This window comes from Pistacia vera, unplaced genomic scaffold (assembly GCF_008641045.1).
Source record: "Pistacia vera cultivar Batoury unplaced genomic scaffold, PisVer_v2 Contig158, whole genome shotgun sequence".
Taxonomy (NCBI): domain Eukaryota; kingdom Viridiplantae; phylum Streptophyta; class Magnoliopsida; order Sapindales; family Anacardiaceae; genus Pistacia; species Pistacia vera.
In genome coordinates this window covers 865,822-888,170 of record NW_022195663.1, presented here as the reverse complement: position 1 = coordinate 888,170, position 22,349 = coordinate 865,822, and the positions used below count along the sequence as shown (strand labels likewise).

General features: G+C 35.1%; 2 protein-coding genes across 2 annotated transcripts; both read right to left on the bottom strand.

Annotated features, from left to right (window-relative positions):
- Positions 1-1,675: 1,675 nt before the first annotated feature.
- On the bottom strand, positions 1,676-15,442 carry LOC116124959. The gene is made up of 17 exons (XM_031410709.1): positions 15,208-15,442; positions 11,931-11,967; positions 11,274-11,382; positions 10,759-10,821; positions 9,786-9,886; positions 8,648-8,714; positions 8,470-8,541; positions 7,990-8,151; positions 7,392-7,465; positions 7,197-7,294; positions 6,984-7,091; positions 5,773-5,870; positions 4,861-4,998; positions 2,896-2,943; positions 2,437-2,551; positions 2,004-2,101; positions 1,676-1,917 (listed from the first exon to the last, which is right to left on the bottom strand). The coding sequence occupies exons 1-17, from the start codon at positions 15,440-15,442 to the stop codon at positions 1,831-1,833; spliced, it is 1,710 nt and encodes a 569-aa protein (XP_031266569.1). The 3' UTR covers positions 1,676-1,830.
- A 748-nt stretch (positions 15,443-16,190) lies between these two features.
- On the bottom strand, positions 16,191-17,958 carry LOC116124978 (protein CUP-SHAPED COTYLEDON 2-like). Its single transcript, XM_031410719.1, has 3 exons — positions 17,775-17,958; positions 17,403-17,686; positions 16,191-16,882 (listed from the first exon to the last, which is right to left on the bottom strand). The coding sequence occupies exons 1-3, from the start codon at positions 17,956-17,958 to the stop codon at positions 16,310-16,312; spliced, it is 1,041 nt and encodes a 346-aa protein (XP_031266579.1). The 3' UTR covers positions 16,191-16,309.
- Between the last annotated feature and the right edge of the window lie 4,391 nt (positions 17,959-22,349).

Sequence of the window (22,349 nt, the reverse complement as noted above, 5' to 3'; positions counted from 1 at the left end):
TTTTTGTTTATCCACTCAAGAAGGGTGGGAATGGCCTGGATGGTGATTTGTGAAGTAGTTTTATCTCATCCTTATCAGAAAACGACTTGTCGCTTCAATATTCAAGATTTCCGCTACGACATGTCGTTTCAATACGCTGGAACGATTTATCCTTTTAAATCACTGGTCTAATGCTAAAAATTGCTTTACATTGGCTGTTTATATCAATTTCTGTGATATATCCAATTAAGGGTTTAATTAATGCTCTCTTATAATAATTATTATTTTATTTTCACTATAAATAGACTACCACGACTTTTTTCCACCAAAATAATAGTGAGTGATACTTTTTCCACTTATAAACTTTTAAAATATCACTTTATTACTCAAATTTATATTTCAACAACCAATATAGAACAAACTCATTTCAAGTTATTGAGGCTTTAAGAGGGAAGGCTGATGAGTCTTTTGGTGATGGAATATTGAATTTTAATAATTGAGATTGATCAAAATTTGAAGGTGGGATTTCAATGATTGAGATTGATCCAAATTTAACTTGAAAGAAACGATTATGCAAATCTTAATCGCTCAATTACTGACAATTGATATGGTCAACGGGAGTAGAGTTTAAAGGGTTTTGATGTGTGATGAGTAGAGAAGAGTATGATGGTGGTGCAGAATTACAACGATGCCAAAATCGAAAACGAAATATAAAATTAGACAATAAAATCGTATTTTAAAAGTTTATAGATGTAACCAATATTTTAAAACCCGGTCCAACGCGGTTGGTTTAACCGGTTTAATCGAGACCCGGAAGCTTCAACGGATCGTGTTTATATTTTTCTTATTCACCCAAAACCCTAGGATGTGGGAGGATGATCGATGAACAATTGACGACTGGGATGTTGAGGCTTTTGAAGATAAAATGCCGGTGAATGCAATGGTGGTGACAGAGTTGATTTCCGGTGAGTAAATCGATCGGAAATCAAACAAAACTGGCAACGACAACAACCAGCTTTTGTTGACGATTGGCAAGACTAACAAGGATGGAGTGAGGTGCGCTTTGGTCGGAAGGAAGAGAGGAGTAATTTCTTGGTGATGGGTAGGATTATCGATGTCGATGAGATCTAGCCTAGAATGCAAATACCGGCATCAGTGAGATTTAGCCGAAATTAAACTTATTGGGTATATTTTTAGGGGAATGAGCTCAAGGGGTAATTTGGGTTGCATTTGGGGTGTTGCCGCCACCAACCAAACACCGACCGATTTGTATTTGAGGTGTGTTTACTAAATTTTAAACCTATAAAGACTTAATGTCATTGTTTGGAGTGTATTTACTGAATTTTAGAAGTTTTTGTCAAACTAGTTTGACCGCCGATCAAACCAGGACCGAGCAACTTTGCCAGGTGCACCCCGGGTTAGGTTTTAAAACATTGGATGTAACATTAAGCCATTATTTTAAGTGAAAAAAAGTCGTTTGCTAGTACAATATAAAGCATTAAGAAAGCTATTGTGTATCTTCATTATCAATTTTTCCTCGTTCAATTTTATAATAAAAAAGAGTTCATTTTGAACTCATTTCTCTAGCAGTCAACCTTTCAAAAAATTTCATCCCTCAAAATTTCCGTTCTTAAATTTTCAAAAATCTTCAACTACGAATGAGTTTTTCCCATATTAATTGATGGCTGAACCCACATTCTTCTCAGCACTGTTTCCGCAAGAGATATCAGTTTAGTCTAGAAATGTTTCTGCACACTGAATGTCAACCAAGAGGTGGAAATCCCAAATTGTACACACAAAAATTTATAAAGGCCGTGCAGTTCAGAGTCAACCTAGAAGAAGATATAGAATCTAAAATCTATCGGCTGTCATCACCACAGGTTGTGTTTCATATTGCTTTCTCGCGAGATATGGACCCCTTCTCACAGCTTCCTCCAACTACACAAGCATATTTCATTGTCAACGAGGGGAGACGAGAAAAGTAGGGTAAAGATCACCAGAATTACATTAAAGAGAGATCTAACCTTTCCAGCTATCCCAGCAAGAGTAGGGTCACCGATGAGTTTACTTGATATGAAAGCCTTATGGATGGCCTTGCAACAATTGTATCTAGCTTCCATACCTTAAATTTTTTCAGTGAACTATTGTCAATGGAGAAGGATAGAGAAGAAAGACTTGTAACTCTAAGCGTGATGAAATAAGTACATTTAGAGCTTCTTCTTTTTTTCTTTTTTCCATGTACCCTATCCCACCCCTCCCCAAGCACAAACATAAAATTAAATTGAATCCTGCCAACGACCTATTCGTCACCTTCAGTCAAAACCGATTATGTCTAATCCAAATTCCCTTTTTCCAGGTTAACAAACAGTGATTGGAGTAACGAGCAAAGAGAATACTCAAAACATCCAATGTAGAAATCATTATAATGACAAGAACATAAGAGTGTTGAAAATAGACCTATTTTTGTCGATTCGGTATTTGCATCAGTTACTATATCAATAATCCCTGCTTTTGAGCAAATCTCCATCAAGCACCAAGGCCGAACCACCAACCCAGTTATCATTCTATATCCCTGAAAATATTCCATTATAGTGCCATATCAAATATCTTTGATTAAGCACTAAAATACAAACAATATCTACCAGAACAACTACATTGACTTGCAAGCTGAAGCATATAAATTTTATCAATATATTCCCAAATTACTCGGTTCCTTGGAGGAGCAAAAAATGTACACTTTAGGAAAGAAATTACGGAGATGTCAACTCAAACATTCTTATGAGATTCTTTATGCGGATTGCCTACCCACCTGATCTCCCAGTATGATTTCATAATATTAGTAAATTTTCTTGTTTGCATCAAAAAAAAGATATTGTGAAAATGTCAATTCAAACATTGTGGATATGAAAGTCTTACCGCCAAACGGATTTCTGCAGCTTGTTGAAGAACTGATGAGAACAGCCCCTGCAGTTGTACCAAAAACTTAATAGAACTTCTATTTGGGTAGTGTAAAATGACTAAGAAAAACCATATGAACAAATGTATATATTTAAAGAACAGAGAATGTGCACTTAAAATGATTCATAACTGTAATTTTTAAATTATTTAATGATACACTGGTGTGCAGACAGCCCACCAGCACCTCGAGAAAATATGGAAGCTTATTGTCCAATGCAGCCACATCATATACTCACTCAATTTGAATTACAGGATAAATATTAAACAGTCCCATAAAGTCAAAGAGATGTAAAATTTGCAAAATTATTCCAGTGTAACAAGCAAAAAGATAAGTACTATTGATTGATTGGAAAAGTAAAAGGCTTACTGATGGAGTCAGCTTTGAACTCCTGGATGCTACTTCATATATCAAGCGTCGTAGGCTTTCTTCTGCATTACTGTTAAGAATCATGTTGTGCTCTGGTCGAGATTCTCCAGCTATGTTTGCAAGAGCATGCAGAGCAGCCTGCTTTTCCATTAAGAATCATCTAACTAATATATAGGAGGGAATAAAAATAAAAAAAGGTGCAGCAACTAGAAGCTTTGCAGAATATTTTATACAAGATCACTTCGAGCACATTTCTTAGAGCCAGTTTAATTCATAATAATGAGGGTACATCATACTAAATTTCATGCTCTGTTCACAGCCAAGAGGTTTTAGTTCTTCTATTTCAAAGATTCATTTAGCTACACTTAGACACATTGTTCACAGTAAAATTTGATGTACCACAAGGTCAAGTAAAACTCCAAGGACTTGAATGTATAAACCTATGAAGTATAGGATGTCTATATCTTAGATGGAGTTTCCTTTTGAGAGCAACTCCAATGCTACAATTGTCTAATTCCCCGACTCCTTATCCCCCTGCATGGGGATGGATCAGTTTGATCAATACCAATGCCATGCTCCAATAGGCCAAAAGATACAAGGCTCAAGTTTATATCAAGTTATCTCACACAGGGAAATCCAGGATATTACATCAAATTATTTCACAGGCAGTGTGCCAGCACAACACCAACAACATGTTGGAAAAACCAACCAGCCCACAGAAAATGGCACCTTTCTGGAGGCCATTATCGTTATGAGAAAATCACCTTCCCTATGCTCCTAATTTCATTAGAGTTACATGAATATCATTTCCATCTTGCTTATCCCTGTGAGTTTTGATTTGAAGAATCCTCTCACATCCACATGTGACAGCAAACAATGGAGAGATAAATTAAAAGGATCCAATGCACTCACCAACTGCTTAGTGCCTCCCTGCTTATCAAAGGCAGCATCAATCACATGTCTCGCAGCAGGTGGCACACTCAAGAGTAATGATGTAGCTCCTTGAATGGCTGAAAGCAACACAAATCAGTTGAAGCAAATAAAAAATATTTTAGAGAGCTTAATTAAAACTACTTCCCTTTTATTTTATAGCTTAAACTTTTGCATCAAATGTTAACTTGACATGATATTAGAGCAAAACTCCTAAATGTGATCAAATATCAACTTGACATGATATTAAAGCAACACTCCTACATGTCACGACTCATGTGAGAGCATTTATATTTGCATTTGTATTGGTATTTGGTATCGGATATAATTTGTATGAACCTGAGCATGGTCCACATTACATGCGCGTGGACCTGATGCAGCGTTAACTACTCTGGGTCCTTATCTGATAGGTTAAAATTTTAGATCAAGTGNCCGACCAGCACCTCGAGAAAATATGGAAGCTTATTGTCCAATGCAGCCACATCATATACTCACTCAATTTGAATTACAGGATAAATATTAAACAGTCCCATAAAGTCAAAGAGATGTAAAATTTGCAAAATTATTCCAGTGTAACAAGCAAAAAGATGAGTACTATTGATTGATTGGAAAAGTAAAAGGCTTACTGATGGAGTCAGCTTTGAACTTCTGGATGCTACTTCATATATCAAGCGTCGTAGGCTTTCTTCTGCATTACTGTTAAGAATCGTGTTGTGTTCTGGTCGAGATTCTCCAGCTATGTTTGCAAGAGCATGCAGAGCAGCCTGCTTTTCCATTAAGAATCATCTAACTAACATATAGGAGGGGATAAAAATAAAAAAAGGTGCAGCAACTAGAAGCTTTGCAGAATATTTAATACAAGATCACTTCGAGCACATTTCTTAGAGCCAGTTTAATTCATAATAATGAGGGTACATCATACTAAATTTCATGCTCTGTTCACAGCCAAGAGGTTTTAGTTCTTCTATTTCAAAGATTCATTTAGCTACACTTAGACACATTGTTCACAGTAAAATTTGATGTACCACAAGGTCAAGTAAAACTCCAAGGACTTGAATGTATAAACCTATGAAGTATAGGATGTCTATATCTTAGATGGAGTTTCCTTTTGAGAGCAACTCCAATGCTACAATTGTCTAATTCCCTGACTCCTTATCCCCCTGCATGGGGATGGATCAGTTTGATCAATACCAATGCCATGCTCCAATAGGCCAAAAGATATAAGGCTCAAGTTTATATCAAGTTATCTCACACAGGGAAATCCAGGATATTACATCAAATTATTTCACAGGCAGTGTGCCAGCACAACACCAACAACATGTTGGAAAAACCAACCAGCCCACAGAAAATGGCACCTTTCTGGAGGCCATTATCGTTATGAGAAAACCACCTTCCCTATGCTCCTAATTTCATTAGAGTTACATGAATATCATTTCCATCTTGCTTATCCCTGTGAGTTTTGATTTGAAGAATCCTCTCACATCCACATGTGACAGCAAACAATGGAGAGATAAATTAAAAGGATCCAATGCACTCACCAACTGCTTACTGCCTCCCTGCTTATCAAAGGCAGCATCAATCACATGTCTCGCAGCAGGTGGCACACCCAAGAGTAATGATGTAGCCCCTTGAATGGCTGAAAGCAACACAAATCAGTTGAAGCAAATAAAAAATGTTTTAGAGAGCTTAAAACTACTTTCTCGACCCTTTTATTTTATAGCTTAAACTTTTGCATCAAATGTTAACTTGACATGACACTAGAGCAAAACTCCTAAATGTGATCAAATAACAACTTGACATGATATTAAAGCAACACTCCTACATGTCACAACTCATGTGAGAGCATTTATATTTACATTTGTATTGGTATTTGGTATCGGATATAATTTGTATGAACCTGAGCATGGTCCACGTTACATGCGCATGGACCTGATGCAGTGTTAAATACTCTTGGGTCCTTATCTGATAGGTTAAAATTTTAGATCAAGTGGTAGCTTAAAAAAGCTATTACAATATCAGGTATAAAGCTTCGCGGATTAAGCAAGCAATTTAAGAACTTCTAATATTATTTGCAAAAGATAAAGCAAAAAAACTCAGAAGACTAGCTGTCAGTATGTTCCAAAACCAACAACTTTTTTTCCATACAATTTTTATCATTTTTCCCAAACTTATTGATTTAAAACAATTCCACTAGGTTGAAAGGGATTCAAATTTCAATCCCCAAGACCTCTTGCAAAACCCAGAAGATCCAACCAACATAAGCTACCACCCACACAAAATGAATAATAATAAATAAATAAATAAAGGGAACAATTTGATATTGCAACTTGTTTTTATTTCAGTTACTCATCACAAGAATTCTTCCCACCCAAATAGAGGTAGCGGGTTAAGCCTGAATAGGTTTTTCAGAAGTTAAAAAGAGTAATAGGTACTTCCAATCGATAAAGTAGCTAAAATAAAGAAGCCCAGGCCGAAATGGGATGCATGGACTGTGGACACAAATCCCAGGTTGCAATGAGCATTCATGCTCATTATCAATGGGCAGAATCATCCTACACATTGGAATTCAAACTCAAGAAGGGACAGCTATTTACTCACACAGTCAATATCACTGAAGCCATGTTTAAAATTAACTAACTTGTAAAGAAGTGAATTAAGTGAAGATCACAAATATATACTCAGACAAATAAAATTGCTTTGTCGCCTGGTTGTTATCTTCTTAGTCTATGATAGCTAGGGGCACACTTACATGACCCTATTTGACCCAATGCTTCAAGTGCAGATTCACATTCGTCAGTATCTTGACTTTCCAAAAACCCAAGTCTTCCATCAATTGCTGAAATCACAGTATTAATGCCTGAAATGGGAAGAAAATTAGTACATTTACAAACCACCGTCCAACACTTTTCAAATAATATGTTTCATCAACATCTGGAGCTTCGGGAGTAAGCAAAAGTCTTACTAGATTCATCAATGAACATTCGTGCATTCTCATTGGATAGAAGCCTTCCACTTATCATCATTGCTCTTGATCTTAAAACCGTTTCCATAGCTGAATTGCTACCAAAGATATAATATGGGGACAAAAAATTAATTATCAAGCATATAAGAGATTCTAAAAGCTAGAGTGAAGAAAGATTCTCTCTCAAGTAAGTACCCAATGATAGAACAAAGTAGTTGAAGAAGGGTGGTCCTAGCCAAGAATTCTGCACCATGCTGGATCTCTGCCAACTTTATCCATTGACCACACATAACAAAAACAAATTAAAAAATGCAAAAGTTTTGAATTATAAAATAATAAAGAATATTAAATCAAGCATCAAGTATTATCTTCTATGTGGGAAATTCCTTTGTTTCATGTATTAATCTTATATAAACAATGCCAGATGTAACAGACTTCATCTCATTCAATAGCTCAAGTAACAGAAATATACTTCCATGAAACCTACTTCAACAAAAAGGTAATAAGATGAAAATTTTGAATATATGACAGATGACACTTCTACCCTAGTCTAATATGCAATAACTGTGACTTGCACTTCAAAATAAGTGTTTGCATCACTTAGACAAAGAGAAAAGTGACCACAGTTAAATGGGTTCTGTTAACATGTGTAACTGTTAAGAGCTAACACAGTTGACTTGTCCAGAAAGAATTCTTCATACAGAGAAGTCAGCATATACAAAAAAGACAATAAGTGGAGATACACACAGATATAGGAAAGCGAAAGACTTTATCAATATAATTAACAGCCAACCTCATACAGGAGCTCCATAATGCTTAAAGTTACAAGGGTATCATCTGTATTGCTCACTCCTGCCTCCATTAAACTAAGCAAATTTGAATTGCATATAACTGATGCCACAGAGCTTGAAACTGAGAATAGCTTCACTATCAAAGATAAAACACGAACCCGTCCCTGAAAAATTACATGACTGCATCAATAAAACCAGTACCAAAGTAGCTTGCCTCCAACACATCAGCCTCAAAATTCAAAACGCTACTCTAACTACTTGTTGAGTCAGAGAAAAAGCACTAAAGCCGACATTTTTACAGTAAAAGAAATAAACAGAACTGAAAATGTTTCCATGGCTTATATAAATCAACAAAACTGATAGGGCTCCAAAATTATGCCCATGAATACAAGCCACAATTTTGATAATCTTCAAAATTATTAAAAGTTGTCATGCCCAAATTACAGAGGATTTAATCCAACACAAGTCATCAATTCTCATACCAGAGATGAACATCGGGCTGCTAAGTTTCCAAGGTGTGTAGCTTCATCATTATTAGCTGGAAAGATGATGTCCTTCATAAAATTTGCATCACACCGTTAGTAATTAAATTAACACTCGTTAACTTTAATTGTTAGAAGTTAGACTAACAGACAAGAAAAATAGTAGCCAAATCCTTACAATGCTTTTTGGAAAGCCAGCTAACTTCTTTATTGCCTCCATTGATGCAGTTGCAACTTGCTCATTGCTACAGAGAAGGGGAAATGCATTCACAAATTTTGCACAAAAATAACTCTTAAATGATTTGTAATCTAATATCTCATCCTCAGCCACCAAGAATTTTTGAAATATGCAAAACACAAAAACCAATTAAAAACATTACATGCTACCAAAACTTACCTCCAAATTCAAAACTCCAATAAATCCTTTCACCTGTGATATCATATAAGAAAACTCTACCAAAGTTATTCCAACCAATGAGGTTTCCCATGAAATGATTGCACATGCCTATGTAAGATGAGATGAATATTTTTTCTTTCCCCTCTGTGGGGTGAGAAGGACAAAGAGAATAAATATACCATATTGATACTTTCTATAACTAATGAACTTGGACATAATTACTTCACAAGACAAAATTACTCAAAAGATGACCATCAAAACTTTCTTATCCGTGTCATGATATAAGGAATAAAGAATGAGGGCAAGAAAAATGCTAATTGAGGACTAACTACAAGAGACCACAAAAAACAATAGTACACGGAAGCAATCAAGGAAGGATAAATACTATCAACAGATTTGTGGCTTTCAAGGCAGAGTTGAGATGCCCAACAAGCTGATCCCAAAGAGATGGAAAAAAAATCAAACATAAAGGTACTAAGCAAATAAAAAATCTACTTTAGTCAAGACAATCATATATTCATCTATTTATTCTAGGGATAAAACTGATTTATATCACATAAATTTCTATAAGTGCTATTTTGATGATTACAAGCAACAAAACAATTATGATGGAACAGATGACCTCTAGGCATAACAGTCAGGTTATCTATATATAATCTATGCTTGATCAAGCTGTCAAATACTGTAATCAAATTACAACACAACAAATACCATGGTCTCGACTAGAAAGGTATAATAGCGCAGAATTTTATATCCAGATTTTGCTTCAACAAGTGCTAAGGCCTTCTCATTTTCCATTCTCTTTGGCCTTAAGTGGATTAGAAATAAAAAATAAAAAGAAAATAAAAACCAAAATTTCCTATCACAAAGAATTGAAAGACCTATTCCAAACCGTGACTTGGTAAATATCATTTCTTACCCGTCAATTACGCAATCTAGCAATAGTGGATATATCTCATAGTCAATGATCAACTCTATAGCATGAGTCTCTTCACCAGAAATATCCAGAAGGCAAGCAATCTGTGAGGCAGTCAGCATGACAGTATAGGAAATCAATAACAGTGATATGGAAACATCCATTACATCAGAAGCATATAATTAAACAAATGCATTTAAATATTACCAAGCAATCATAAGTTGCATCAAATTATCAATTCCATTTAGTAAGTTTACAATAAATTGCTTCATACTAGTAATATACTTGGACTTGAAGGGGTACTGATAAGAAACTTGAATGAAAAGAGAGAACTGATGGGAAGTAGCTAAGAAAAAGGTAGATCCATAAATACTATCCGAAATAGCAAAAGATGCCTAATAATAGTCCATCCGTTGAAAGCCAGTGAATACTAGAGACCAGTAAAACAGTAGCTACTAAAGCATAAACTGCTCATTTTTCCTTCCCCGCCAGTGTAGAATGATAAGCCCAAACTACAGCAATCACACAATAGCAATCTTACCAAATCATGTGCTTACTTTAAACTCAAGCAAATCTAGATCTCCTTCTTTTATTTATTTTTTTTTTCTAGTTAATGGACCAAGAAAAGAGCCCTTCCAAAAAGGAGCTTTTGTTTTTTGTTTTATCAATGCCCATAAAGATGGATAGGAACGCTATGCTAAGGGAGCCAGGTATATCTTCAGTTAATTCGTCTACAATTCTAACACAAGGATGAACTTGATGAAGAATGAAGTGAATACACCAAACAACTATTGTAATAAGAGTGAGAATTTCACAAGCAATTATAATTTATTTTTAAACATTGCTTAAGCAAAGCTGGAAAATAGTGGCAATGGTGAATGCAGAGCTTTATCACATAAAAGATCCAACAAGCAAGTGCCCATTTTATCAGCAACATCAAAGTAAGTAAAATTGTACATGTTACACATGAACTCACAGTGTTGCAGGCCAAACATCTGACTGATTGAGATTTCGCTTTCAGACCTACTTGTACAAAAGCCTGAACAAACAGCAAATACAGGAAAAGCATGAGGGAAATTTTTTAATAACCTTAGATCACAAAAACAAACCCTCATTTTGAGCAGGAATAAACACAGAACTTCATTCTCATTGTAAATTCTTCAAGGTTAAGAGATTTCAAGAGAATGAATTACAAACTTATTCCCAATTCAAGACATATGTTGTTGTCTTACAAAGAGATAATTTTCAATACTCTAGCAATATGCTCAAGGAAATGAGCAATTTTACTGGCTTTAGAACTTAACATAATATCCATATGAAAGAATACACAAAAACCAATTTTCGGGTAACTAAATGCAAATCTCACTCAACATATTCACTCCACGCTATCACTAAATAGCTGACATAGCCCAAAGAAAGATACCAAAATACAAATGAAAATTTTCATTCTGCAGAAAAAACAAATAAATAAATAAATAATTATTTGCATACCATGTACTCAGGGATAAGAGAGGCACCATACTTTGTTTTGAATATCCTTTCTAAACAAGCAACCAGGGTAGTTTCTAAACCAGGCACGTGGCCTTTCGTTTGTAAAGCACTGCAAATATTAGAAGAAAATTACATCAAAACCAAATTCCACACAAGATAGAAATATGTTATATGATATGTCTCCAAAACAAAGTTATATAGTTTATAACAAAGGAAAATAATTACAAAAGACCACAAACGCAATCTAAAAGTCAAATACTATTCAAAACTGAAGCAAGCTAGTGCAAGGAATTATGAAAGCCAACTTAGACAAGACAAGTTAAAATGAATGGCTGACTTATCAATCCAATTTCAATCAATAACATTTCAAGCTGAGCACAGGTTCATTCAAAAGAATGTGAAAAAACTCAGTAAATAAAAAATAAAAAAATAAACCATAATACTTTTATAATTCATATTACCTAAGAAATGCAAATATGAACGCAAAACTTGCAATGTTTCTTATAAAATGTTGCAAATGATCAGTAAATAATTTATAAACTAAAATATTCTTACAAACTTATTAAGCAAACTTTACATAATATAAGCCAATAAAAAAAAAAACAAACAAAACAAAAACAATGTATTACTTCACAAATGAACAAAAGTTTCAGTTACTGATTATGACGGGAAGAGGAAAGCGGTCGAGGAAGTCCTTAGTGCGGCGTCGCTTTGAACACCTGAAATGCAGTGATTACAAAAGATTATTAATATTCTCTCCTTCTCAGATTATGCAAAAAAAAAATAATAATCAATTCGATTAAATAGTTACCAGGATGATTAGCGAAGTCAGAAGCCGAGTCAAGTAACTGAGTCGGATCGGCTATTGCGAATTCTTGTCATTGCTGAGAAATCGCTAAAACTTTGCTTGCTGTGAAAGCTATACTGCGATGGTGTATAGTGAGCCAGAAAGCGAGTAAGAAAGAAAGGGAAAGGTTTGAAACGACGCGTGGCGATTGCTTTGGTTGCGTGTCACGATGTCGTGCTGGGGCAAACCGACGCAGATTACAATACGCGGGTCAGGAAAATCCGATATGCTTCGGCTCTTCTCTTTCAAATTTTAACACACGTTGTTTCAAATAAAATAAATAGGATATAATTAGCTAATAAAGTTTTACATTTATAATTATTTTCTTGTAGGTTTAACAAGATAAGGTTGATGTGGATGATCTTCCGACGATCAGATTCGTGCCACCTGTCCTCCTACTAAACTAGGATCGACGGTTGAGTCCTACTCAGGTGTACTGATAGATGACTTCTCCAACAAGTTTATCAATATTAAGATGGTGTGTTCAGACTTCAATATAAAGAAGTTGATTCATATCCGAATTATGGAGATTATGTGTGAAATCAACCCTGTAACAACAACTCCTCACCATGGTGTAGCCTCAAAAAGTCAAGCCTATGTCAGCACAATTAATGTCTCTCTATACCAGCTGCCAAGCCCATATCTCCAAAGATATTCTCACCAACTTTATCTCATTTCAAGGAGATGAATGGACGAGAGCCTTCCATGTGTCAAGGCAGTTTGCAAAAGCTCTCATTGCATTGAGTGCAAATGTGAATAAATGGATTTTTCTCTTCCCGAAGAAGAGAGGCTGGTGGCTGGGCTGAGATTTAGCTTCAATTCTTTCTCTCTGTAAAAACACTTTATTTCTTCATCTTTGTATGCCTTACGGGCAAATTCATAGAAATAGTAAGAGATCAATAAAATAACAGTGGATGTAGGAGTCGCTTGTTGAGCATCCGAACCACTATAAAAACCCCTCTTGCCAATCTTTTACTTATATTTTCTGCAAAATATATAATCTCAGTTCCATATTCAAATCTCATGGATCCATCACGTGTGTCTCCTGAGTCAGCTCAGCGTTTCCCACGTGCGAGTCGTTGGCGTCCAAAATCAAGCGTCAACACATGGTGTGTATAAAAATGAGAAACCGCCTTTTTTTTAGGGATGGATGATTCACACAAGAACAAGAAATCACTTAGAGAGAGTTTTAGCTCGCTATTGCCTGTTTCCTCCCTATAATTAGCGCTGTCAGTCGAGCCGAGCCGCTCCGTTAAATACTCGAACTCGGCTAGATTATAATCAAGTAGAGCCGGCTCGAATTCGACTCGAGTAAGTTACCGAGTCGAGTTCAAGTCTACCCTGACTCGGCTCGCGAGCCAATAGTGGCTCGTTTAGGTTTTTTTGCGCATAATACAAGTTTTTGGGTTTTTTGGTAATTTGACATGTAAAAGACTAAAAGGTTTAAAAAATCACAAATTAACCCTTAACCAAATAACCCCAATTAACCCAAAATCAAATCACGTAAATTCATTCTCCCCCAAATCAAGAACCCTGAAACAAGAAACCCCAAAAACAATTTCCCGATTATCACACCAAGCCACCCACAAACACAAGAACCATTGGAGATTCAACTTCCGGAAGTTTGAGTTCTATGCTGTTTTGAGCATAATTTTGATGTATTTTAATGGACATTTGTGTTTTTTTTTTTTTTTTTTTGGGTCTTGGATTGTATAATTTGTTGTGTAATAGGTTGTTTATGTTGATTTGGATGTGATTTATGTTGATTTAGATGCAAATTTATCAAAAATTGGATATGATTTGTGTAAAACAAGATCAGCATGTTATATTAAAAAAGGGCCAAACGAGCCATAATCGAGCTAATTCGAACTCGCGTTAAACGAGCCGAGTCACAAGCTGAATTTTCTTGACTCGGTCGACTCGTGACTCGACTCAAACTCGTCTAATGCTTAACCGAGTCAGGCTCGTTTAGGGTGATACTCAGCTCGTTTACACCCCTACCTGTAATCACCTTGTATATAAAGCAAATACAAAGCAATAATATAGTAGTGGACGTAAGTTTGATTCATACTTGCTGAACCACTTTAAAAACCTCTCTTGTCATTCCGTTGTTAATTTTTTAATCCATTTCAAACTGGTTATTCTTAATCACGCACACACTCTACCCAATCCCGTCGTGATCGATTAGGTATCACCCACTGTTATGAGTTTTCGTAACAACATGTTTATTGCAATGTCACCCTTTAGATTTGTCTCAAAAACCTTAAAATGGTATAAACTATAAAATATATTTTGATCCAGTTGTTAATATTTTCCCCTAAACAACTAGTTTTAATTAAAGGATTGACAATTTTGGACAAACCTTGAAAGTTTTGGTCGTACGGTTAATCGTTTTAATACTATTATAATTTTTGAAAGTAAAAATAATCAATTTTGACCAAAACCATCAATTAATTATTCAAAATGTCTTTTCTTTTTTGCGATGTTAAATCTAATGAACAGAACCTGGAGATGATAATAAAATTAGTTCGAAAAAATAATTTTAAATAAATTTTGAAATATTAAAAAAAAAAAAAAAAGAATCACAAATAGAATAAAAACAAACATGCATTGTCTTGTACATCAATTTTCTAAATAAAAATAAAGAATATATTCCATTTATTTTTTAAAGAATAGATAACATATCAAACAAAGTATGTAGCCCAAGAAGAAAATGCTTTTTGTTGAAGAAAATCCAGGAGGACAGAAAAGAAAAGATAGCCCACAATGTGATTTATTGGGCCTCATTTATTTTTGAACTTCATGTTTCACCGTTCATATCTACCATAAAAAGAAACACAAATGTCCAGTCATCCATGGCTGTGTCTCCTTCAAAATATGAAATGGGGCAAATTCCCAACACAAAATGTTAAAAGAAATGATCACATCAAAGAGTCTTAAGGCATGTAAAAGTTAAAACCAACTCAAATAATAATTCTCTTTCTCTTTACATAACATCCAAACCCCAGCTTTTGGTGTTTGGAATTTGGATATATTATTCAAGAGCAAACATTTCCTGCAGGGGGAAGTTAAGTTAAAGGCCAAAACTTTCATCAATATGGTACATGGCGTGCCATGCCATTTCTATGGCAGAAGCAAGCCACAAGCCAATGAAGGCACTGGTCCCAGTTGTTGGGCTGTCCCAGAAAACCCAAAATGTTACTGTACTGATTGCCTTGCCAATCATCCTCATATCACATGCCAGTTTTCCACCTTGTGGCTTGCTGTGAACAACCTGACCACCCCACCTCATCACCATCATTTCATTGGGAAGCATCAGCATTCTGCAGGCAGATCAGATCAGAGTTTGTGCAATCTTTGGCACTATGTACAATTTTAATTTCTTCAAGATTTTGAACTATAAACTCCTGACGAAATGGAATGTAATTTGGAGATTAACCACCTAAGTTTTGATCAGAGAATATGATATCTGAAAGCATAAATGAAATACCACAATGTGCCTGAATCTCTGCAGTTGTCATAAAGTTTGGACGATTATGGAGAACATTGTGGAGAAGAATCGGTACTAATTACTCAACTTGTGTGTATCTCCAACTTCCACAGTACAAAAAAATTATTAATTTAAATCTCCAAGCTAGTCGGCCATAGCCATTACTTGCCTATACATATATTTTTTATTTGCTTCATCGGTGAAAAATACTATCTCACTGGGTGTATTAGATTTGTCCCTTCTGCAAGTAGCAAATGAAGTCATGCTCTTGAAGCTCAAACATGAAGCAAACCAGACCCCACATAATAATTGTGGATATGATTTAGACATTTTAGCACATTCATTATGCACCAAATGGCCTAACCCCAACTACCCATTTAATGTTTCATTCAAGAAGACATTACATGGGATTGATTCTAAGTAGGAAACCAGACGCCATATTGTTAAACTTAAGTGTTTTAACACAACAGAAAATCATCCATCATTAATGCCTACAAGTAGTTAACCATCTGATACAGAAGCATATAAAAACATAAAACATATTGCTGGTACAAATAAGATTAACTTTAATGGACGATAATGAAAATTACACATTATGAAAAGTTTAAAAGCACACCACAAAAGGAAATCTCTCTATGGCTGGAGAAAAGCCGAGTCTCAGAAATTCAATTCCTGGAAACTCTTTCACGAGAGTTTCACTTAGTAAGTCCACATGCAATCAAGTTCAGTTGGCCCCACAGACATCCTGGCACCACCACCGGTTCCTCCTCCTCCGGCCATCATGTCTTGCATCACCGGCCAGTTTGAGGTACCACCCTGGAACGGCGGGGGAGGAGGTGGGGGAGGGTAAAAGAAGTTAGGCAAATGGAGATTCTCTTGCAAAGACCTCAAGCTGGGGAAGTTAGAGACGCCAAGGTTTCTTGAGAAACGACCAACTGGGTCAATCCCGTTGAGCGGTGGGGCCAGGTCAAAAGTGGGGTTGAATGTGGAAGCAGCAGCAGAAGCAGCAGCGGCTGCAATGGTGGAGAAACAGGACACGTGCTCAGTGGGAGCGTGATTGTCAAAGGAGCAACTTTCAGTAACGGCGGCGGTTGTGGTGGTGTTGGGGTGGTCAAGGAGAGGCGGCAGAGAGACCGAGGAGGGAGAACTCGGCTCTGGGTATGAAAGGTTTAGTGTTGAAGTTGCATTTGAGCAGTTCATGCGAGTTTTCTTGGAATTGTTCGCAGTGGAACCAATGCTCTTCTGAAACACCCTGGAAATCACCCATTCATCCTGAAGGTAAACAAAACTTGTCACATATCTTACTTATAATCTCAACAAATGACACAAAAAGTTAATATCCGACTCTGCATGATTATTATTGTCACAAAAAAAAAAAAAAAATTGTTACTTTGCGAAGTAAATGTTATAAAAGATTAGGTTATCTTGAGGTAATAAGGCAATGTGACCATAAACGACAAGATTAGGAGTAGTTAGTTTAAATAGACATGTGGGAAAATAAACATATAATCCATGGATTCTCACTCTTAACGCGAGAAATGAGAAGTGGGGAGCCATTAAAATGGGTGTAACAACTTGAATATTCTGAGAAGGAAGCTGTTTAAAGAGTAATGATAAAGTTATTGGGGGTTTAAACTCAATAAAAACATAAAGTCATTCCACTTTCTGCAATGTAGCAAAGTATTACTCCACTATTAATTCCGCACCCTTTCCTTTTTTAGCTCCTTCAAGGAGCAACTTTGTACCATCATCAACAAAATGTAATTGGGATTTTTAAGCTTATGCGATATACCTTGGAGCTCCTGGAGAGATAATGGTAAGAAAATTTGCCTTCAAGGCGATATTCATGCATAACCCAGTTGCTTTTTTCTCCTTTGGGGGCTCTCCCTTTGTAAAACACGAGAGTTTTCTTCATGCCCACAAGAGCACAGGTTCTTGAGCTGTAAATCTCTCTGTCTTTCCCAGTGGCCTTCCAGTAACCTGCTTCTGTGGCCCTGTTAGTTCTCAGCCCAGTTGGGTACTTCCTATCCCGTAGGCTAAAGAAGTACCACTCTTTCTCTCCCATCTTCGCCTTCTCTGCCAACGAAATTAAAAAAACAAAACAAAACGTCAAAACTTGTATCAACTAATAACTCGAGTTCAATAAATGAAAATTTTATGTTACCTGGAAGCTCCCAAGGCTCACACTTGTTGAGATCAACTTCAGCAATGGCTCGCCCGGAAAAGTTACTGTCAAGAACCTTCTTGAGAAGATAAAACGTGATGAGTTCTTCATCAGTGGGGTGAAACCGAAAGCCAGGAGGCAAATGGGCATCAGAGTTGTCAAAATGATGATGGAATGTATCCATGAAGAAGAAACAAAAGCTATATAGACTGAACTGAATACTCAACTAAAACACAAGAAGAAACAAAAAACCAAACTTGATCGCTTATATCTTGATGAAACTTGAAACTTCAGAACAAAGAGAGAACTTTTTCTTATGTTGCTTGTGGAACTTGGTTTGCGTAGTTGTGGGATAGTGTGGTTTGAGAGAGTTGAGTTATGTTATATTGGGTAGTTTCCATGGGGATTTGATGAATGGATTGACAGGGGAAAGGTTAAAAGAATAAAATAAAATAATTAATAAATAATAAATAACAACAATAATAAGGTATGATCTGGGGTTGGAAAAATCTCTCTATGTTTTCTCTGCAGTGTCCTATTGCGTTTTCTCTCTCTCTGTCTTATAGGGGCTCTGGCAAAAAAGCTGATCATAACACCATAGGTAGAGAGAAAGAGAGAGAGAGAGGATGATGTATGTTTCTGAAGAGTGGGGCTCTGTGGGGTACTGTTTTGAGTATGCGTGCGTGCGTGAGAAAGTGTGCAGGTATTCTCTATTAGTGAGGAAAATATAAGAGGGAACAGAAAGTAGTTTTATGAGAGGGGCCCTTTTGAGAGAGAGAGAGAGAGAGAGAGAGAGAGTAAATATAAAATAATAAAACCAAAAAATATGCATATATTATATATCTACAAGAGAAAGAGAGAGATACATTGAGATTTCACCATGTATCGATAAAGCTGTTTCGTATCTCTTCTGTCTGAACGGTACAAGATTAAATTATCAACTCCACAGAAACCCGTCTCATTTACACGCCACCTTCATATTATATCTTTTCTTTTATCTCTCTCATTTTATAATTTTCACTCTTTATTCATATGTGTTTGTGTTACTGTTGATTTGTTGAGGTTTTGGTAGTATTTCTGCAAGTAATTGTACAGCAGCTAGGAGCCACAGTTTTCAGCACAAGAGACAAAGAAATTTCCCACAGAATGAGGCTAAAAGCAAGATGGCAAAAGAGCTTTACCTTTACCCTTTACCATAATGAAATGATTTGATGATTTTGTTTTGTTTGTTTTTGTTTGTTTGTTGTAATTATTTGTGAAACTTTTAATACCTCTTTTCTTTTACCTACTCTTCCATGGTGGATACTGCATATTAAAGGTTCTGCACGATCCCCTACCCAGCTCTGTATTTATCTAATTTAGGTGAGAAGTTCTAATTTTTCAAGGCAATTAAATTAAATTAAATTTGACCAAGAACAACAGAACTTAAAGTATAGCTAAGTTATGGTGGTAGCTAGGTGTATTATATATGCGTATATATAGGCACCATCAATTCATGAATCAATTATTGAGGCTAAAATCTTAGGGTTTAAATTGATGTTTCAACAACTGTAAAACAGTGAAAATATATTGCATGCAAAATGAAGAAAGATTCCCAGTATCATTGTTGATTGAGATTGAAGCTGCTGAATATCCTTTTGTCTTCATCAAAAATCCCTGCTCTTAAACCTTCCTCATGTTACAAACAACACATAATTTTCATTACCCATCTCTTTCATATATCATGTCCAAAATAGCAAAATCACTTCTGATGATATGCAGAAAGACTACTCACCATCATCATCATCATCATCATCATCACCATCTTCAACTATTTCATCATATTTTTCATGTAAAAGTTTGATAGTAACCCCAACTTTTGTTGCCATATCTGCACTGAAAACTTCACCATTTCAAACGAAACTGGAGAGTATTTTTCAGATGTAGCTATCTAATAAAATAAGGTTTTATATTAGTGAAAAATGGTGAAAATGGAGTTTACAGTAATACAGGGAAACGACAAAAACTTCTATTTAATGTGAGTGATGGAAATGAAATGATTATTAACCTAGCTGACTACCCATCACCATGCATGATGCATCAAGTCAAGCAATCACATCCGTCCATCGCGTCCATCTATCTATCTATCAATCAGTTGATGCAATGGGATATTAACGCGTCATGCTCGGATTTTGATGGATACAACTCATTAACCCAAACAGAGGTGACCCATCCCCACCCTTTACATCAAATCTACTTCCTCTTGCTAATTCCTTTATTACCCTTTCCCTTTTTCACTCTAATTTAAAAAAAAAAAATGAAAAGAAAAAGCCAATGACATTGTTACTAACAAATGACATCAAAGAAATAAAAGATTGGATCCATTGCTTTTTATTTACGTTATCCGACGAGGTCAACGGCTTTTTTAATATTACAATATTTTATATTTAATTTACATAATTATTGGAGAGTTAACAGCCTTTTTCTATTCAAATAATAATTTAATAATATTTTTTCGTCCACAAACTTACAAAAAAAATTAATTTATTATTCAATTTTATATTCCAATAGTGAATAAAGAACAAACTCGATTCAAATTGTTAAAACTTTTGAAAAAAGGAAACCAATGAGTATTTTGATGGTAGATGTTTGGATTTTGATGATCGGGATTGATCGGAATTTGATTTGAGAGGAGCGACTGCACAAACCCTAATCATTCGATTGTCGGTAATTGAAGGGGTCAGTAGGAGTTGGGTTTGAAGGGTTTTAGTGTGTGATGATTATAAAAGAGAATGGTAGTGGTATGAGGTTACAACAATGCCAAAATAAAAAATGAAATATAAATTTAAATAATAAAATGATATTTTAAGAAGCTCAGTGTAAAAGTATTGTTAAGCTATTATTTTGATAGGAAAAAGTCATTAACTCATTATTAGATTTTCGTAGATAGCGCAGATGACCTTCAAGTCTTCAACTCCATCCCTAAACCGAACCCTAGTTTTTTGGGAGCATGCATAGGGGCAAGTAGAGGTGTAAACGAACCGAGTTTTAGGCTAATTGAGCTCAACTCATTTGTTATAGTGTCAATCTTGAGCCTAACCAAGCTTGAGCTCGAATCTTGAACCCACCAAAAAAACAAAAAACTCTCCAATTCTTCATTTTTTTTTTTTCCAATCGAGTTTAAGTTCAGAGTCAAAAACTGACGAACTCAAACTCTACTCAACATTGTAGCCGAGCCGAGCTTGAGTCCCTCGACTGACACCCTAGGGGGGTATCTCTGTTTAATATTTTAAGTTGTTTAAAATATTTAAGAATCAGTAAAATTTAATTTCTGATTTTTAATTTTGCGAAAACACAAAAATAGTAGTTATTAGAGTTCGTATCACGATGCGGCATGTGATGTGAAATAGTAAATGTGGCACGGGCTTCTCGCAATTTCAACATTAATAAATAATAATGTGGTTTAGGTTATGAAATTCAAGTCTTCTTTTTAATGTGCAACAACAATCCCTGTCTTCAATTAAATGTTGTTCCTTATATTATGACACAAATATATAAGCCAGTGACTCTGGTAGGATTTATTACATTACATGGACACACAATAATATTTGATATACATGTCATGTAGTTAGGAATTTATTTTAGATGGGGTCTGCCGGTCTGATATGAGTCCAACAGAATGAATTTAATTTTTTGACGATTATAATAAAGTCTGGAATTCCTATATTTAATATCACTCCTTCTGTCCTTTCCACTTTTACTTCTCCAAAATTATTATATCACTCCTCTTATTGGTATATTTTATAAAGTTATCATTTAATTATTTCGACTGAAAAGATGACTGATTAACAAAAAATAAAATAAATATATTATAAAAGATGTTACTAATTTGATTAAAATCTTGTATTTTATTAAATTATTTATACAAATTAATACGTGTTAATATAGGAGTGAAGTAGTATAATTTAAAATGATTTTAATAAATTAATCACGACAGCATCAAATTATATTATTTATAGGGTTATCACTTGTTAAAATCACTAATGCTTCGTTTGATTGGATTTTGGGAATACTACTTTTAGTATTCCCAAAAAAGTTAAACAGTAAAATACCAAAAAACTCACAATATTATTCAACTTTATTCAACATTTTTTAAACCCCTTAAATTTGTTAATTCAATTAAATACCCCTAAATATTTTTAATGTTTTTGTTACGGCGACTCCGGCCACTCTCCGGCGGTGATGGCCGGCTGTCCGTATTTGAGGGTGGATTAGGGGTGTTTTTGTTAACTTTTAATGTTTTATTATAAGGGGTGTTTTGTAAAAAAACAAACATAGGGGGTATTTTACAATTTGTAAATCCTACATCGTAATACCCGCCCAATTCAACTTTTTTTTAACTTTTTTCAAAAAACTTTTCCCAAAAACACAAAATTGTGAGCCAAACGGAGCCTAAAAGACTAAAATTTTACTCATTTACTTATTGTATAGAAAAAGACAAAAAAAAAATCGAATTATTGTAAAAATTTTATTTTAAGGCTTTTAATGTTACATTACATTAATTTAAATGAGAAATTTATACATAATGTAATGCAG

Excerpts from the sequence above, each read along its gene's own strand:
- LOC116124959 (XM_031410709.1), bottom strand. The coding sequence starts at position 15,442 with ATGCTGATGCTTCCCAATGAAATGATGGTGATGAGGTGGGGTGGTCAG. Across the intron at positions 8,542-8,647 it reads CTGGCTTTCCAAAAAGCATT|GACATCATCTTTCCAGCTAA; the intron begins GTAAGGATTTGG and ends AATTTTATGAAG. Across the intron at positions 7,466-7,989 it reads TTATGGAGCTCCTGTATGAG|TTGGCAGAGATCCAGCATGG; the intron begins GTTGGCTGTTAA and ends CAATGGATAAAG.
- LOC116124978 (XM_031410719.1), bottom strand. The coding sequence starts at position 17,958 with ATGGATACATTCCATCATCATTTTGACAACTCTGATGCCCATTTGCCT. Across the intron at positions 17,687-17,774 it reads TGAGCCTTGGGAGCTTCCAG|AGAAGGCGAAGATGGGAGAG; the intron begins GTAACATAAAAT and ends TTTCGTTGGCAG. Across the intron at positions 16,883-17,402 it reads ATCTCTCCAGGAGCTCCAAG|GATGAATGGGTGATTTCCAG; the intron begins GTATATCGCATA and ends GTTTACCTTCAG.